This window comes from Archocentrus centrarchus, chromosome 19 (assembly GCF_007364275.1).
Source record: "Archocentrus centrarchus isolate MPI-CPG fArcCen1 chromosome 19, fArcCen1, whole genome shotgun sequence".
NCBI classification, from domain to species: Eukaryota; Metazoa; Chordata; class Actinopteri; order Cichliformes; family Cichlidae; genus Archocentrus; species Archocentrus centrarchus.
The window spans coordinates 12,528,309-12,548,191 of record NC_044364.1 but is presented as its reverse complement, the minus strand read 5'-3'; the positions used below and the strand labels follow the sequence as shown (position 1 = coordinate 12,548,191).

At 40.9% G+C, this 19,883-nt stretch overlaps 1 protein-coding gene across 1 annotated transcript; it reads left to right on the top strand.

The window, feature by feature from the left end:
• Window positions 1-1,405: 1,405 nt before the first annotated feature.
• cpn1 (carboxypeptidase N, polypeptide 1) lies at window positions 1,406-18,141 on the top strand. Its single transcript, XM_030755005.1, has 9 exons — window positions 1,406-1,825; window positions 3,601-3,797; window positions 5,483-5,638; window positions 10,991-11,167; window positions 11,284-11,395; window positions 15,559-15,698; window positions 16,265-16,364; window positions 17,337-17,455; window positions 17,615-18,141. Exons 1-9 carry the CDS (start codon window positions 1,591-1,593, stop codon window positions 17,723-17,725), a joined length of 1,347 nt encoding a protein of 448 aa, XP_030610865.1. The 5' UTR covers window positions 1,406-1,590; the 3' UTR covers window positions 17,726-18,141.
• Window positions 18,142-19,883: the final 1,742 nt, after the last annotated feature.

Genomic DNA, 19,883 nt, shown 5'->3' with positions numbered 1-19,883 from the left:
AAAACCCAGCTGGTTCTCTGAATTCCCACTTGTTTAGAAAGTCTCCCAAGATTACAATTTGTGGTGTTGCTGAAAAATTTAGATGTTTTTTTTTTTTTTCTTTTAATGAAAAGTGCCAGTGACAGATCTGTTTGGTGAACTGAGTGATGTCTTGCTGCAGCTGATTTTTGCTGGATTGTTTAGTTCAAATGAAAGTTACAGCTGAGCATAGTTGGCCTGACAATGAGATGTGAACTGGCGAGCAGATCGGAGCTTTGAGGCATAGCATATGTAAACAGTGTAGCCGCAGGAATACAATCACTGGCAGAGACACTGAGGACTGGTCGCATTTATTTTAACTTGTTTATTAGAAAACCACTGCTGCCACATGCAAATGTGAGAACCTTAACAGAAAAGTACAGTTTGCCTCCCATTTTATCCACAAACAGTCTCTCAGCTGCATCTTTTTCTCTCCTGCGTTCCCTCCATCCTTGTTGGTTCTTCCTCTCTTTGTTACCTTTTTCCTTCCTCCTGAGTCTCCTGTTGCTCAATTTTCCATCTGCTACTTCTTCTTTTGGGCCTCACGTTTGCTTTTCCTTCTCACTTTTTTTTTCTTTTTTTGCAGCTTCCACAAGCAGTTGCACAACATTCTGGAGGAAAAAGCTCCTCTTTTTCTCCAGCAGGCTTGATTGACAGCACCCCATGCACGTTCTGCAGTACACATAGTGTGTGTGTGTGTGTGTGTGTGTGTGTGTGTGTGTGTGTGTGTGTGTGTGTGTGTGTGTGTGTGTGTGTGTGTGTGTGTGTGTGTGTGTGTGTCTGCAGGGTATGCATGTGTCTTGGCATCAGACTGCATCTTTTAGAAGTTTAATTGCAGCATTTGGTCTTTCTGCAAGAGCCTGTGTAGGTATGTTTTCCTATGTGTGACTGCTTTGGGGAAACAGAGCTACAAAACCAGTCCAAAGGTTGCGAAAGAGCTTTCACACTCATTCATCTGAGGACTGCAGGCGCATGTGCATGCACATACACACACACATGCACGCAGACACAGGGGTTGTGTGTTGACTTAAGAGTTAATGAATGGATGATTGAGGGCTGCAGGGGTTGGGGAAAGCAGTGCCGTGGAAACAACCCCTCTTTCCCAGGAAGGGAGCATAGAACAAGAGTTAGAGACAAAGAAAGGGACAGAAAATGAGTGTCTCAGAGGCAGAATGAAATTCAGACTGTGTGAGCAGAAAGCCCAGGGGGCTGTGGGGCAAACTACTTGAAGCAGAAGCATTTGAAGCCCCTAATAAAGCAAGTAGCATGTACTTGACAAGGACCCAAAGGGAAAGAGAGAGGGAGAGAAGCAGCTGTTGGAGGAGGAGAGTGAGACAAAGAAGGAGCAGGGGGCTGTCCTTACTTGCTCTTCACTGTGAGGACTGTATGTGGGAGGAGGCAGAGGGAGAGCTGGAGAAAGAAGGGGGACAAGAGAGAAAAAGAGCAAGCAGGGAGTAAGCAGTATGTGTGGTGTGTGAAGGAGAATACATCTGAAACACTGAGTGGTTTGCATAGTTCTCGGCAGCCTCTTCACCAGCCTCTCCTGTGCTGCACAACCTGGGCTAAGGGACCATGCAGAAAGGCTGGACTCTTCCCTGGCTCTGTGCTCTCCCGCTGGGGCTGATGGGGCTCCTGGTGTCGGGCTCAGACTTCCAGCATCACCGATACGAGGACATGGTACGAGCTCTTTTTGCAGTGCAGAGCGAATGCCCCTACATCACGCGCATTTACAGCATCGGGCACAGCGTGGAGGGTCGCCACCTCTATGTCCTGGAGTTCAGTGATAACCCGGGGATCCACGAGGCATGTGAGTAACACCTGATTCACTGTTTGACAGCCCAATGACATGACAGACAATGCTTTCATTATGGAATTAGATCAGCGGAAGAAAATAGATGGATGGATGGAGTTAGTGTAACAGCGCAATAAATGAATTCCAACTTATTAATAAAGCTCATAAACACGTCCAAAGGTAAAGCAAATGGGTATTAATCTATTATAGATTTCCAATGCATAAGCTGTACCACTGGCTGCTCATCTGTCTTGCACTTCTTGCTGCCTGCAACAAGAATATAGCTGGCAGGAGACAGAGCAGTCTGTTGGGGGCTCTGGTTTTGTCTCAAGCTTTCGATTTTGGCTTTATGAGGCTGAATCACTGCGTGACTTAATCGTGAAGAGGAAAAGGTGAAATGATCCAGAGCTGGCTTCTCTGATAAACATCACTGACTGTAAGCTAAGGAAAATTCAAAGTGAAAAAGAAAAGGCTAAAGTGAAAGGATTGAGTCTACATCTGTGATTCATTTCAATTTTTGCCATCCGACCACTGACAAAATGTGGGGTGTTACTCAAAACTCTTTTGCAGATGACAAAGAGATTCACTTTGAGTCAACAAAGCTTTAACCCTGAATACACTCTTACAAAAGCAACTCAATCAGCTGTTCAGGTATTTCTTTTGAAAATCAGTTGCAAACTGAATGCTACCACCTAATTATAGCCAATGTTTGGATTGGAAATGGGCCAAAAATGGCATATCAAGGAAATGCTGTGGAAGAATTTTCCATTCTTGCATTTGAAAAAAAGCTTGACAACTGCAGGGAATGCTTTTTTGGCTGCAGCCGAGCCTGCTTTTTTTTTTTTTTTTTCTTTCTTCTGTTTGCATACTCAGAAGCTTCCTTCAGTAGAATTGAAGGATGTACGCCTGTTCTGTTGCAAGGTGACCGAGGGTGAAAAACAGGAACTGAACACTTCATGAAGGGGAGTGACCTGAGGTGTAGTCTGGGTCAACCCTCCTGCACTCTGCAGGGAAGTTCATGTGCTTCACATACTGCTGAGTGAGTGTGTGTGGATTTTTTTTTAAGCTACATGCTGGGGCCAGCACTTTTTTGTGAACTCATGGGCAGTTGGCCCTGTGTTAGAGAAAAGGAGGGGAGTTGCAATGCCCAGCATGCTATTTGGGTGAGTGAAGCAATTAGTTAAAGGGACGGAAGTATCCACTCAATCTCTCAGTACCTCACTGATGAAAAAACCAACATGCACTTGTTCTTCGGAACAAACTAGATGCAAACAAATCCAAAATTATATATGATGGTTTTAGTATAAAATTTAGTATCAATTTCTATCCAATGTCAAGCCATAGTGCTGTCTTCTAGCTGCAGTGCTTGAGGGTGGGGGGTGGTTCTCTCAACACTGCAGCAGTGATTAATAAAAGGGTCATCAGGAGGAAGAAACCCTACGCAGAGAGTAAGGCTGTTGGATTGGTGGCTCAACCAGTAAGTGGCAAATGCACATAACTATGCCAGATAACCGTATCCAGATAATTCAATCAGCAGAATTCGCAGAGCTTACTTCGGTCAGATCATTCTATCAAGAAATTTCCGCTGCATTAAATAAAAGCAAATTAAAAAAAAAAAGCATTAAAAAACAAAATGTGTGCCCAGTATTTATAGTCAGTAGTTGTCGGTATGGTGATCACGCAATTGTGCTTGTGCTTCCTCAGGTAGTCCATTTTAGGTGTGATACTTGACAGCTCTGTGTGGCTTTTTGTAACTTCATGCCGCCTCTGCTTCTCCACTCTCTCCCCAGTGGAGCCCGAGTTCAAGTACGTCGGCAACATGCACGGCAACGAGGTGCTTGGGCGTGAGCTTCTCATTAAGTTCTCCCAGTTCTTGTGCGAGGAGTATCAAGCCAGAAACCAGCGGATCGTGAGGCTGATCCATGACACGCGCATCCATATCCTGCCTTCCATGAACCCCGATGGCTATGAGGTGGCTGCCAGACAGGTAATGTGAGCTTCAGGCTTCGACTTGCCAAAACAAAACCAGGGAAAATCTCCCTTAGGGACGTCTTTGGCTGGTTTTCTTAAGCAGCCGTCTCTTGTGCAAAGAGGGAAAAAAATGTACATTTTTCCTTAATTGTGTTCTTGCCAGCAGACATATTAGAAATGTTGAGGTCCCCGAGTGAAATTAAACACCTGTGAGTTAAATCACAGCCACACTCAACATACAGCTTGCTCCATCTGATAAAATACATGCAAAAATATCTTTTTTGGATTTAAAATAAACATGTATGTGTGTTTAAGACAAGCAACTAAGAGTCAAACACTAGCAGACCCTTTTTCTCAACTGTTTGCTAGTGTCTGTAATAATCCCGTCTATCAGCTCCCCAAAAAAGCCCCTAACTTTCTGTCAGGGGTAATTATGGGCCGTGAAACAACTGATACACATGCAGACCGCTCCAACGCAAACACACACACGTGCACGCAATCTCTTTCTGGCTAATGATATGTCCTGAAGTGACTAGCTTCACATGACAGTCCCTCTCTTTGCCACTCAGACATACATACTGTGCTGTAATTAGTTGCACCAGCAGATGTTTGGGTGCAACAGCATCTGTTCGAAAATGGCAAGGCAGTTTCATTTTAAAGCATCCTCGATGACTTAGTGCTGTTTTTTTTTCCTGATGATTTAGCTTTTGGGGAAATAATAAGATAGGAAAAGCATATTCACACCAGAAACTGTAAGCTATAGAGTTCAACACACAGCTCAGTCAGTTCTTTCAGCTGTCTGATTGGAAAGCCCTGCAGTGAAAAACCGGAACATCAAATCAATCAAGAAAGAGCTGACTGTATTATACCTTTGCTTTTCTTGATAAATTAAAAAAAAAACAAAAAAAACATATAGTGACATCCAAGATTAAAGGTCGCATCCAAAGATTTAAACAAAAAAAGAAAATTTAAAGGCACTCATAAAATTAAACAGGTCTACAGTTACTGGTGGCTCTGTGAGGCTGTACTTAAGCAAAACAGACCTTTGAACTAAACTGAAGTGTTAACATGCTAACATGCTCGCAATGACAGTGCTAACTAATTTGATGTTTAGCTGGAATATTGTTTGCCATGCTAACTGTCTTAGTTTACTGAAAAAAAAAAAAAAGAAGCTGTTTCAGGTCTGTTCCCTTTGAGTCAACTTTTTTCTGATTGCCTGTCCCTTGCAAACAGAAGGTCTAAACAGCAGCTGGGAGGGGCTGCTGTGCTCACAGCACAGCCAGGCATATAATGTTAATATTTGGATTTGTCCATGACATCATACAGATCCAACAGTAGTTGGCAGTTAAGCTTTTGTCTTAAAGTGCTCACTTGTGGACATCACTGACTTCACCGCTGAGACTATCTATCAAACTATTAGCCCACTCAGTATCTTGGATTTATTGCATGATCTTATAAATCCATTTGAGGTTTTGGGAAAAATACTTCACTGATGTTGCTCTATAGATAGTCTCTGATGGCTGGGAATAATAAATACAGTTTTCCTTTACTGCTTCCAAGCAATTTGAGTTCATATCTTGACCTCAGAAAACCTTAACGTCAGAAGCCAAAATCTGATCATTTAATCATTCTGGTGGGAAAAACCAAGGTTTCTCAACAGTTTAAAAATATGCTGTTTGTTTTTTGCTTGTGGATGAACAGGGTCCGGAGTTCAATGGCTATCTAGTGGGTCGAGGGAACGCCAGAGAAATTGATCTAAACCGTGACTTTCCGGACCTGAATGCATTCATGTACTACTATGAGAAAACCAAAGGACGAAACCACCACCTGCCCCTGCCGGACAACTGGGAGCATCAGGTCAGTGCTGCTGGATACACGGCAAATGTTTGGGGGATATGTGCATTTAAAAGTGTCCATGTGTATGCAAGTATGCAAGGAGGATGGATGAGTGTGTTTATCATGCTTGTGTGAGCATGTAAGTGAAGTTGAATAATGAGCAGCTGTAGCATAGTTGAGTTATCTGGGCTTTAACTTTGTTGACATAAACAAATTCATGAAATCTGGCACTGGATGAGATTCCAGTACCAGCTGTGCCTTGGTCCACAGTGGGTAGACTCAGTACACTCCTTGGTAGCTTGCCTGTTTCATTTTGTGAATTTTTCTGTCTGCCTGTTCAGCCTAGACTTGTTTGGAAGGGTGTGTTTGCTTATCATACGTATAGCATGCTATACATCTTAGCATTAATGCACCGTGCTTGCCTTCATTTGGATCAACGTCTGCAATATGAAACAGGTGGGGAAATTGGCAGCCTAACTCAGATAACACAATGGAACAAAAGCAATGCTAAAAATATCTCTTGGATGCAACCATGATTTTAGAGACAGTCTTGTTGATAAGTCTTATTAGTTTGTGTATTTCTTAAGATGCTGGGGCTCAGAAAATCCCTCAAAAAGAAGTGACCTCATCTCATGCTGTCCCATTCCGCAGGTCATAACATCTGATTAGCTTCATGTCCAGCCTTTTAGGACTTTCAGGCTCAGCTGAACATTTTTGCCTTTTCATCACCATCATGAGAAGTTACCTACTCTGCAGCGTCAGAGTGTAACTGTTGCCTCGAGGCACTGGCTGACTCTTCACCTAGCTGCGATTTTACACAAAACCATCCGTACTTTGCCATGTTTGCATCATAAAAGCACAGATGTGCTCTACATATAATAGACACTAGAGAAACCTAGCACACTTATGACACTGAGGAATGACACTAAGGAAATTGTGGCTCACAATTTTAGAGTAAGCGGCATAGCTCAGATTGGCTGTGGGAGAGACCTGGCTTCAGTCTGGGTGACTGAATGGCCTTTGTAGTTCACTGTGTACTTATTTTAGATCGCTGAAGTGTAAAATGAACAGAGGAGGGTAATATGAGAGTGTGTGCTGTCAAACTGCCAAAAAGTACATTTTAACTATTAAGGTCAGAGTCTTGAGGTGTATCTCATCTGCGCTCTCATTTTCAGAGGCGCTGCTGTTGATAGTTTTCTGCCCAGTGGTCCCTCTTGCTTGAAGACAGTCAATTTTATTATAACTGCTGGATAGCTTAATGTTTTGAAAAGTGCAGTATGAACCCAAAGTTGATTATATTTCTAACCATCCACATTAAAAGACTTTTGGCTAGATTTGCACATAGGGTGTCTATAAAAGATGGACGTAGCGTATGTGGAAGTACCTTAAACGTGCACCTAAACTCTCCTTCTAACAGTTGGTTACAGAAAGAAACCAGTTTCACCAACTTAAGGCATGTGTGGAGGAGATGCGGGGGGTATTTCAGCATTCATAGGACAAGTCCACGAGAAAAATGACAGAAAAGTTCCTGTTTTTTTCACTATCTTTTACACATGCACTGACCGATCTCTTTGATTTAATACAGCAGCATTTATTTATCATGTAGAAAAACTGAGACAAACGGTTGAAATTGCACTGCTTTTTCTTATGTTAAAATATTTCAGCGATTAAATGTATAGTTAAACTTCTTCATCCTGACAGAAATGGAAGTTTCATTGGTCCGGCCCACTTAAGATCAAAGTGAGCTTTATGTGGCCCATGATGGAAAATGAGTTTGACATCCCTGCTTTAGGGGGTTGTTGCCCTGTCAGTGCCAAGTTGCTACTGACATAGCATGCAGTGTGCTTGCCTTCAATCTATGAGGAGTAAATATCCTTTAAGAATGTCATGTCAGGGATCAGTGATTGATTTCTATTCTCTAGACAGAACCCTTTTCATTGTTTTAAGCAGTTTTGACAAGGTACTGTAAGTCATTATACAGAGGTGGTCTCATTTTTGTTTTCGTCTTCTTTTCCTGCCACTATGTTGCTTTTGTTCCCAAGCGAGGGTGGAAAATTGTGTGTGTTTTTTTTAAACTCAATTTCCAGAGTACACCGAGAGTCAGAGAGTCTGTACATTTGACTGTCTCCTGATGCAGAGACACAAAAGAGGATCTGTGCTTCTGTTACAGCTACTTCATTTATGCTGGTCAGCATTATATTCTCACATGAAGCCTCAATCCCCGCAGGCTAGACAATGCTGCTTTTAGTAAGTGAGTAAGTAAGTAAATTTTATTTATTTAGCGCTTTTCACAGACACTAGTCACAAAGCGCTGTACATGCAGAAAAACACACAAAAACAGACAGTAAATAAACACTATAATATCTAAAAACCAATAATGTAAAGCTAAAAATAATTAAACACCATAATAGCTAAAACTAAAATTCATTAAAATTTCTCAATAGAAGGCCTTTTTAAAAAGGAAAGTTTTTAACTGCTTTTTAAAAGAATCCACAGAGTCAGCTGAGCGTAGATGTAGGGGTAGACTGTTCCACAGCCTTGGTGCCACTGACTGAAAGGCTCTGTCCCCCCTAGTCTTTAGTCGTGTGCGGGGAACAACTAACAAATTCTGAGCCTGCGAACGAAGACAGCGAGAAGCAGTATATTTCATGAGAAGCTCGGATAATCTGGAGCCTGGCCATTTAATGCTCTGTATGTGAAAACGAGAATTTTAAATTGAAAATCGATTGGGAGCCAATGTAAGGAACGTAAAATCGGAGTAACGTGAGCTTGCTTACTAGAATTTGTTAATAATCTGGCTGCAGCGTTTTGTATTGCTTGGAGATGTGAAAGAGATGATTTGTCCAAGCCAGTAAACAGGGCATTGCAATAATCTAAACGCGAAGACACAAATACATGAATAATTTTTTCCAGATCAGACTTGGAGACCATATGTCGTAACTTAGAGATGTTTCTTAAATGAAAGAAGCAGGAACGAGACAGAGCTTTTACATGTGAGTCAAAGCTCAAAGAGGAATCAAATATTACTCCAAGATTACGGATGCTGGACTTAGCGGTAGGACAAAAAGAGGCAAGTGTCTGACTGACTTTTATATATAGCTCAGGAGGAGCTATAATCATAGTCTCAGTCTTATTGGCATTTAAAACAAGGTAATTATTGGAGAGCCACTCACTGATCCGGGTTAAACACTGGACTAGGGTGGACAACCTATCCAGCTGCTGGGGCTTAAAAGACATATACAGCTGAATATCATCAGCATATAAATGGTAAGAAATCACCTTAAAAGACTGAATGATGCCAGCTAAAGGGAGCATATAAAATGAAAATAATAATGGACCCAGGACTGAACCCTGTGGGACCCCACAATTTAGGGAGGCAATGGTGGAAGTGAATTTGCTGGTCCTAACAGAGAATGTCCTATCAGACAAATAAGAGGAAAACCAGTCTAGTGCTGAGCCAGAGATACCAGCCAAAACCTTAAGCCTGTTAAGCAAAATGTTATGATCAATGGTATCAAAGGCTGCACTGAGATCAAGTAAAATGATGACAGAATAATTCCCTGCATCAGAAGCCATTAAAACATCATTATTAACTTTCAACAGAGCAGACTCAGTGGAGTACTGCTTTCGAAAGCCAGACTGAAAAGGATCGAGAATCTGTAAATTGGATAGTAAAGATCTAAATTGACTATCTACAATTTTCTCTAGTAATTTACTAAAGAATGGCAGTTTAGAAATAGGTTGATAGTTGCCAATATAGCTAGTATCAAGGTTAGGCTTCTTTAATAGGGGAGTTACTTCAGCATGTTTAAAATAATGTGGAACATGACCTTGACTCAGTGAACTGTTTATGATTGATAACAATGAAGGACCAATAGTGGTGAGAGTCCCAAACAGGACAGAAGGAGGTAAAATCTCAAAGGAGCATGATGAGGGTTTCATCTTGCCAATTACCGTAACTAAGTTAGTCAAGTGATGACACTTTCTTCAGTGGAGTGCAACGAAAAAAAATGGAGGCTGTTCCATAAGACATGGTAATTTAAGACTGAGCACTAAGCAGCAGTACGTTGTATTAAGTTTTCCTTTTTTCTTCTTCTTCTTAGAAATACCTTATTTACAGAGCCTCAGAAGAGCCCACCATAAAACAAGGCTTCTTTTGCAAAACTATCCACTGACATCCTCCAGAGGACATCCCTCACCCAGTGTGAAAACTAACTTCAAACTGTCATCGACCCTTTAAGTGATTCAGAATGTTGTAACCTCTGTGGTTAGTTGAGATCTGTAGCACTGAGATATGGTCATGTGTGTCCTTCATGTGTAACCCTACACCACAGAGACAGCTCTTACTTCAAAGGATGCACCGGTGTGTATATATAAAGACCTACAGATAATAAATTCCTGCGGACATTCAAAACGGGAGCCAGACTTCTTGGTTACAGCTTCTCTGTTCAAGGTCACCGGGCTCTGATCAGCCTGATTATTCTTGAACAGAGCCAGACTGTGTTTATTGTCCTACATACCATATTCAAGGAGAGGTATTATGCCTTGTCTCCAAACATGATAAATGGCTTCGAGAGTGTGAGGAGAGTTAACACTGACAGAGAAAATAAATGGCAGCCCCAAGTGGAATTTCAAGGTCTGCAGCAATGCAATGGGGATGCCATCGGGTTGAGGCTGATCCTGTTTGTGCAAAATTTGATGAATTAATTAGTGAGGAGACAGTCTCAGAAACCTTTAAAACTGTTTGCATATCATAGATTATATGTAGAAGTAACTGCTGTGTTTCCATTATGAATTTTATTTTTCTCAGGTGAAGCTTATTCTTGTAAATATTGTTTTAATCTCATTGAACTGATCAAAAACTGAAATGGTTGGCATTCTTCAACCATAAAGCCAAGCAAGCCTGATTCATTTAGGGCAAGGAGCTAGATGAAAGGAGTGGAGAACGAGGAAAGATGTGTGCTTCAAGCAAAGTAGAAGATTTTTCAAACTCTAACTATTATTGCCTAATGATTAACCAAGTCAAAAAGAAAGTCACAGAGAAAATATGTGCATATGGCGAAGCAGAGGAAACCAGGATTTGTCCATATAAGCAGCCATTCAGAGAAGCCAGTGGCTTCGGGTGAAAAGAAAACCAGATGTCAGCCCAGTCATGTTGTTTGGGAAATATCTCAGGTGACATAAAGACTGCGTGTATCACTGCATCATAAGTTATTTGACGATTTACAGCCAGTTTGACAGGTTCTCAGGTTGGCATAAAATTGTGTCATTTGGGAAACGGGAAAGAATTCCTATATAATAAAAAGATGTATGCACATGGTCCTGCAAGTACATTAAATCTAAAAGTCATTTCTCACTTTGCTTCCTCCACAGGTTGAACCAGAGACTTTGGCTGTGATAAAATGGATGCAAAACTACAACTTCATCCTGTCAGCGAATCTTCACGGAGGAGCTGTGGTGGCCAATTACCCCTTCGACAAGTCGAGGGACGCCCGCATTCGAGGGAGGACCACCTATTCAGCCACTCCTGATGACAAGATCTTCAAAAAGGTGTGCAACAGATTGAAAAAATCTTCCCAGATGTTATGCGCATCTGATATTGGCTGCTGTGTGTGTATGAAAACATGTGGACGACTGGCCCCGTGTGCATTTGTGTGTAATGACAGTTGGCGAGGACATACTCGTACGCTCACAGCTGGATGCATAAGGGCTGGAACTGTGGTGACTACTTTGATGAGGGGATCACCAATGGGGCCAGCTGGTACTCTTTGTCCAAAGGTAAACAAAACTTCTCCTTAGCAGAAGAAAAAGCAACAGAAATATATCGCAAAAGCACAAGAAACTCAGTTGGAGTAATCTCTAAATTGTTTCTCAGACTGGCATTCACAAACTCACAATATAAACATCCACTTAAAAGTAAAGTATAGCACCCCCACAGATGCCGTGATGGACTTTAAAAAGCATAGGCAGATAATAGCAAAACTACCTGTTTAAATAAAAATTAGCTCGGAAAATTTCCTGCACTGTGGGGCTCAGTTCATGATCCTATGTACAAAACACATTGTTCCTTGCTTACATGCAACATTTCCATGTGCTGGAGGACAATTGTTGTAATTCTTATTCTAAAGAAAGCCAAGGTCATCTGAATGATGGCTTCTTGCTGTCATTACCTTCAGCGTGAATGAAAAGTACTGACTGGCTTGCAAGGCATGGTTTCCCAGTGTCGTCACACACTGCGTTTGTGCTTGTTTTAAACCTCTTCGCCCCCTGCACACTGTTGGCTGCTCTGCGGGTAAACTTTCAGCTTAGTTGCTAAAATTTATAAAAGGCACCACTTTAGTGGGTTAACCACCATCAGAAGACAGTTTACAACACACGGTACTGTGCATAAGTCTCGAGCCACCTCTCATTTCTTTATATTTGGCTTCCAAGGAACCAGACAATCTTGGATTTTTTAAAAAAAAATGGTTTTGACCAATAGTCATCCAGGCTTTCTGAAGATGTTACAAAGTTTTTCTTTGAACATTGGCTGCTTTTAAACTCATTTTTAGTTTAGTCCTTGTACTTGACCATTTTCAGAAGAATGTTTTTTGTTTGTGTGTTAAACCACTTAACACGGAGTCATGAGTCATTTTATGAGTCATTCAAGCATTAAAAAAAAAAACCCACCTAACTCAGCAGATTAACCAGTGTCGTGTCTACATATAGCAGAAAACCGATCAAAAAACTACTTTAAATTATACAGCACCAGTCAAAAGTTTGGACACACCTCATTCGATGTTTTTATATATTTTTTTCCCCTATATTTTAAATTAATACTGAAGTCATCCAGACTATGAAGGAATACATAAGGAATCAGTAAACTTAAAAGTGTTCAACAGACCAAAATATGTTTTAGATTTTAGATTCTTCAAAGTAGGCACCTTTTGCTTTGATTGCAGCTTTGCACGCTCTTGGCATTCTCTCAGTCAGCTTCATGAGGTCATCACCTGAAATGGTTTTCCAACAGTCTTGAAGGAGTTCCCAGAGGTGCTGAACACTTGTTGGCTGCTTTGCCTGCACTCTGCGGTCCAACCAGTTGGGTTTAGATCAGGTGACTGTGTAGGCCAGGTCACCTGATGCAACACTCCATGACCCTCTTTCTTGGTCAAATAGCTCTCACACAGCCTGGAGGTGTGTTTGGAGTCATTGTCCTGTTGAAAAACAAATGATGGTCCCACTAAGCACAAACATGTCACTGCAGAATGCTGTGGTAGCCATGCTGGTTAAGTGTTTGGATTTTGAATAAATCGCCAACAGTGTCATCAGCAAAACACCCCATACCATCACACCTCCTCCTCCACACTTCATGGTGGGAACTACGCATCTAAGAACCATCCACTCACTTTTCCTGTGTCTTACAAAGACATGGTGTTTGGAGCCAAAAAACCTTAAATTTGGACTCATCAGACCAAAGGACAGATTTCCACTGGTGTAATGTCCATTCTTTGTGTTCCTTTGCCCAAGCCATTCTCTTGCTCTTGTTGTTCTTCCTTAAAAGTGGCTTCTTTGCAGCAATTCAGCCATAAAGTCCAGATTCATGCAGTCTTCTCTGAACAGTTGATGCTGAGATGTGCGTGCTACTTTAACTCTGTGAAGCATTTAGTTGGGTACTGTTATCCTGTGGAACAGAGGTCCTCCTGTCCTGGGGCAGTCGTGATGAGAGCCAGTTTAGTTTCATAACGTTTGATGGTCTTCGCGACTGCACTTGAGGATACTTTCAAAGTTATTGAAATTTTTCAGATTGACTGACCTTCATTTTTTAAAGTAATGATGGACTATTGTTTTTCTAGTTGAGTAATTCTTGCCATAATATGGATAAGAACATTACTCAAATAGTACTATTCACTGTATACCAACTCTACCTCTTCACAACACAACTGATGGTCTCAAACACATTAAGAGGGAAAGAAATTAACCCTTGACAAGGCACAGCTGTTAACTGAAAGCCATTCCAGGTGAGTAACTCATAAAGCTGACTGAGAATAATGCAAAGATGTGCAGGCTAAAAAGCTGCCTACAGCAGATGAACTGTATCTGAAAGTCACGTCATTCAGAAACATGAAAAATAAGACCTGAGAGATGCATCGGGCCCTTCAGCTGATCAATCTACTGTTCACTGAAGCCTAATCACAAATGGTCTCTTATGCCAAATGAGGTATTTAGCTTAAGAATTTATGGCAAATTTACAAGAACTGGACTGAAAATCAGTAGCAACAGGTCTTGGAGTGATGAATCCAAATTTGAAAGTTTTCGGTCCAACAGTGAGTGTTTACAGCAATCTGTAGAACGGTAAAACATGGTGGAGGCTCTGCCATTGTTTGTTGCCACATTTCAACCAGTGGTGATGAGGATATTGTTAAAACTGATGGAATTACGAACATAGAAAAGTACCATCAGATTTTGATCCACCATACAGTACCATCTGGAAAGTTTCTGATTGGAAATGACTTCATTTTTCAGCATGACAGTGATCCCAATCACACTGCTGTTGCAGCAAAAGCATACCTGGATAGAAAACAGACAATACAGCATGGCCTCCCCAGAGGCCGGACCTCAACATTTTTGTAGCAGTGTGGGATCATCTTGACAGAGAACAGAACAAAAGGGAGCTTTGAATGTCCTTCAAAAAAGCCTGGAGAGCTATTCCTGAAGACTACTTAAACAAATGACACAAAAGCTGCCTCAAAGAGTTCAGACTGTGTGGAAGGATAAAGATGGTTAAACTAAATATTGACTTTCAAGCTCATTACAATTGTACAAACTCTGTTTTTCCTGAAATATTGTATTTCCATGTTTCATTAAATTGCTGCACCTTATTTCCCATATTCCTAGCAAAATATAAAGAAATGAGTGGAGTGCTTCAAGAATTTTGCACAGCACCATATAAATGAGTTAAAGTACACAAGGCAACCTTAGAGACAGTCGCGACAATTCTTTTTTTTCCTTTTTTTTTTTTTAAGTCAAGGGTCCTTTAAATTTTAACTAAGCTAGGGAGTATCTTGCCTTTTAGCGAGGAGGAGGTGAATCATATGGTTCAGCTGGCCTCTCCACCACAGTCATTTTTGTAAAATCCCCTAACTCTTTGTGCACTGAAATGCAAATCCACCATCTGTCCCATTTACAACTGATTAAGAGTTTTGAATTTTTTGAAATTTCATGTTATGGCTGAAAACATGCATTCATCAAATATCCTCCTCCATGCTGGCAGATATTCTCCCAGGAGTTACACAACCTCAGGCGCTCGCACGAAAGTGAAACTCCTCACCCTCTCTTGGTTGGCTTCAAGGCTGGAAGACTTGTACGCCACTTTTTTAATGACTACTTACAGTAATGAATTCCTGGAAGCTAAAAAATACCAAGTTCATCCAGCTCTCTGGGCATGTACTCGGTTTCAGCTCAGTTAATCCATAACTGCAACAATAACAACACCCATTTCTTTGATGCATGAGTCCTGATCTGGATTCTTCTCAGGAGCGTGAATCTGGTGAGCTTTTCAGTTGACTCATGCAAGCTTTTGAGTTGACTGAAGAACACCCACATTCTCATTTAGCAGCAGCGTGCAATGTTTATTTTACCGAGTCTTTTTGCTCCAAGTGTTATGTCAGGGTCTTTGAGGTTACATTCGAACCTTCCTTCCCAGTACTGGCCCCATATACTGTACATTAGTTTTTGATGAAAAGTGGGACCATATTGTAAAGTCAAAAATAGAAGATTTTTTTTTAAGCAACTTATACTCCTTAAAATTTTGAACAGCTCCCTCAAGAGGCAAACTGTGGTGAAAAAACACTTTGAAACTATAAATATAAATAATGCGTCCTGTTGCAAAGACCTAGAAATCTAAATTGAAGAGCCACATGAATACATTTATTTTCCTTCTAAAATATTTATCTGTGTTTCAGGCATGCAGGACTTCAACTACTTGTACACCAACTGCTTCGAGATCACTCTGGAGCTGAGCTGCGATAAGTTTCCTCCAGCATCAGCACTGCCCAGAGAATGGCTGGGCAACCGGGAAGCACTGGTTTCGTATCTAGAACAGGTCAGAATGCATGCACAAGTTGCAGCTTAATCCACCACACATACACAGTTATACCATTATACATAAAAACCCAACGGCCAAGAATCATGAGTCTGCTACCCCGGTGCCTTGTGAATATTGGCAGGCGCCTCCTGGATAAAGTGACCAAAAAATGAACGGTGTGAAATTCTGTGTAATATAAGTAATCTGACTTTTATCTTGCTTCAAGGGTGAAAAAGAGGCTGTGGTTTGAGGACAAAATGTCCTTTATTCCTTTGAGATTTAAAAAGTGAAGCTTTGCCACTAACAATGTTTCTGTAAGGGTGGGCTCCCAACTGCATACATTTTTGCAAAGCACAAATTAAACAAACCAAACTGGGCCTGGAGATCCTGTTCTGCTTTTTGTTTGGCTATTGAAGACCACTGAGCCTAAGGAAGGTTAAGAAATAGTTTAGAAATGGAGCTTATGATTCTTATTGTACGTTTGACATACACAGCTGTGTAGTCACTCATATTTATTATCACATACAGTATTTTCTTGAATATTCGAGAATATTTAAAGTATGTACACGTTTCTTCTTTCTCAGGTGCATCATGGGATAAAAGGCATGGTGTACGATGAGAACAACAACCCTATCGGCAACGCAGAGATCTCAGTAGCTGGCATCAGCCATGACGTGACCGCAGGTAACAGGGGTTTTCAGTACATATTTGGTTGCTATGCTTTTATCCTTGACTCCAAAACTGGATAGGCATGCGCGTTAGATTTGTAGGGACTGATCTTCCAGTGTCTTAGCCAGTGAATTAGAAGAATAGCGTTGGATAGCATCCATTATCAGTCTATCATTCCAAAGAAAGACAAGGCCACATACTGCATGACTAATGGCAGGCAGTAACAATAACTTCAGCATGAATCAAACGCCTTGACCAGCCAGAAGCTGCCTTTGAGTCTCAGTTCCATAAAAAAATATGACTTTTTGGAAATGAAACAGGGTTTTGCAACTCTTGGAAAAGATGCAGGCTTTAGTATTCTATTAAAAATTTTAAAAAGTGCATTTAACCCTCACACTAAAAGGATAAGCGAGTGTCGCTAATGGTGTGGTATGGAAATCATGCACAGATGAAATGGAACAGAGTCATCCTCTACTGGTCAGTGGTGGAAATGCATCTTTAAATAAATTACTACCATATATACTGACATCAATAACAGAGGGTATGTACACTCACTGGCTTTGTTAGGTACACCTTGCTAGCTCTGGGTTAGACCTCCTTTTTGCTTTAGGCACTGCCTCAATTCTTCATGGCACAGATTCAACAAGGTGCTGGAAACATTCTTCTGATGTTTTGGTCCATATTGAAATCATAGCATCACACAGTTGCTTCAGATTTGTCCCAACAGATGAGCAGTTTCTGAAAAACTCAGACCAGTCATGTTTAAAGTCAGCTTTCTTTCTCATTCCGATGCTCGGTTTGAACTTCAGCACGTCATTTTGACCATGTCTGCACACCTAAGTGCATTAATTTGCTGCCATGTGATTAGCCAACTAGATATTTGCATTAACGAGCAGTTGAAGAAGTGTACCTAATGAAGTTGCTGGTGAGTAAATATAGTGTACATAATTTTTATATTTACTAAAGTACTGTACTGTGCTCCTCCAGGAGTGGATGGCGACTACTTCAGACTTCTGTTGCCAGGCACTTACACTGTAACAGCCTCTGCACCCGGTTACCTCCCTTCAACCAGCACTGTCACAGTGGGACCAGCTGAGGCCATACAGGTTTGTTTCTGCTTGCATGGTTAGGACATACATTATGCATTTGTAAAAGACAGGAATATGCCAGTTACCCCTCATCAAACTTGTGGTCATTGTTTCTGTGTCCTTGTGTCTTTTTAAATAAACTAACTCATACCTTTTATTCCATCTCTTCCCCGACAGCTCCATTTTTACTTGAAACCAGCACCAAAACAAAACCTGAAAGTGAAGCCCCATCACGGCAGGAGGAACCTTTCATCTTCTAAAGCTTCCTTAAAGCTCGGCCCAAGATGAGGCAGGGACAATCATTTAGATGGCACACAATCATAAACACATACACAGAAATCTTGTACAAAACATACACATGCATATACATATGAATTATGTAAATGATAAATGACCATACTATACCTTTGTAGTCCTAGCATTGTCTATTTCCTTTTTGATTTTTTCTGTGTGTCTGTATTAAGAAACTCTTGAAAGGCTGGTGTATTTATGCAACTGTTGATTTGTATGAACACAGCTGTCCTGTATTTGTAAAGGATGTTTTTGTTTTGTTTTAATTACAATAATTTGATGGCAACTGAAAATGAAATTAAAGAAATGTTTTTACTATCTGTATTTATTACATGTTTATTGCTCTTTGTAACGGAATAACTTATTTTATTCTTCATGACAGCAAAAAATTAATAAAAGAAAGTGTACACTCAGATGCATATTAATAATATATAATAGATTAGAAATATTAATTTGAAAAATGTATATAAATTTTAAAAAGTTAATATAACTTTGTGGTGAACATGCACACTGGCTTGTTGAAATGGACATTCATTTATTAAACATTTTCTATTTATTGGCTTAAAAAAAATTTCCTATCCCCTGCATACTATCAAGACCAAGGCAATGGTAAGGGCTTTAACTCAGTTCATTTCCATATTTGGTATTCCAAAGACTATTTAATCTGATCAAGGTTCCAGCTATGCTTCTTGTCTGTTTTCCCAGGTGCTTAAACAGTTGCACATCAAACATCATATGCCTACTGTGTTCCATGCTCAGAGCCAGGGGGCATTGGAAAGATTCCACCAGACACTAAAATCCTTGTTGCGTGCCTATTGCGCTGAGTTATCAGGACACTGGGAGTAAGGGTTACCCTGACTGTTGCTGGCTGCTCGGGAAGGTGTCCAGGAAAGCACAAATTTCAGTCCAAATGACCTGGTGTTTGGACGCAAAGTACGTGGCCCTCTTTCAGTCTTGAAAAATGGGTATTTGCCAGAAGAGCTTCCACAAAACCTTGTTGACCATATAAATGGCTTCAGGTTTGTGAGTTGGCTAGAGAGAGTACTGACAGCTCACAGACAGCTCACAGGAAAAGATGGAGGAGATTTATGAGAGGCAGGCTGTGGATTGCCAATTCAGTCCTGGAGATCATATCCTTGCACTTTTGCTATGTCACCATTTCAGGCAAAATACAGCAGTTCCCTTTACAGTGGTGCGTAAGGTCTCTGATCTAAACTACTTGATAGAAACTTCTGGCTTTAGGAACGCTACAAAACTGTGTCTTTCAAAGTAGGCTTAGCTAAAATATATAAATAAATTTGATCTTTTGAAAGGGTACTAGGTATTATCGAGGGTACTGTAAAAACTTTTTACAGACCTGTTGAAGGCTGGGGCTGAGTTTGTTGGTTACTGGTCAGAAGATTGACTGACACTTTGGTTTTTAGAACCCCTCCCTTTTTGTATACTCTGCAGGGTTTTCTCCTGCAGAGGTTCAGTGGTAGAGTGGGTTGTTAGGTTGATTGGGTTACACCTGTGTTGGGCCTAGCATATGGCTTAAGCAGGCCTGGGCTAACAATCTTTTTCTGCTCCCTCCTAGGAACAACTCCTCCGGCTCTTGGTTTGTTCCTCTTTTGTGGTAAATAAAATAATATTTGGCAATACAACCGGTTTTGCCTCTCCTCTATGTCACTGGCTGAGGGCCGGCTTGTGACAATACCATTGGCTGGCTCCCATGCTTGCCTGAACTAAATCCAATAGAACACCTCTAGGAGATTATCTTTCAGTCCATCCAATGCTGTGAGACTGTTCAGGAGCTCAGTGATGCCCTGGTCCAGATCTGGGAGGAGATCCCCTAGGACACCATCCATCATCTCATCAGGAGCATGCCCCAACATTGTCACACATGCATACAAGCACTTGGGTGCCATACAAACTACTGAGTAGTTTTTTGAGTCGCTGCAATGAAATTTCAACAAAATGGACTAGCCTGCCGCATCAATTTTTCACTTTTTTCCATTGAGATCTGACTTGTTTTCAAAGTGTTCCTTTAATTTTTTTGAGCAGTGTACATGGAGTAATAGGAAAACATGCTTTTACTTGCTGAACTTTCATGGTACATGCAGTAGATGTCACTGATGCGTAATAAAAAACACAAAGCATTGCTTTCCCAGCGGAA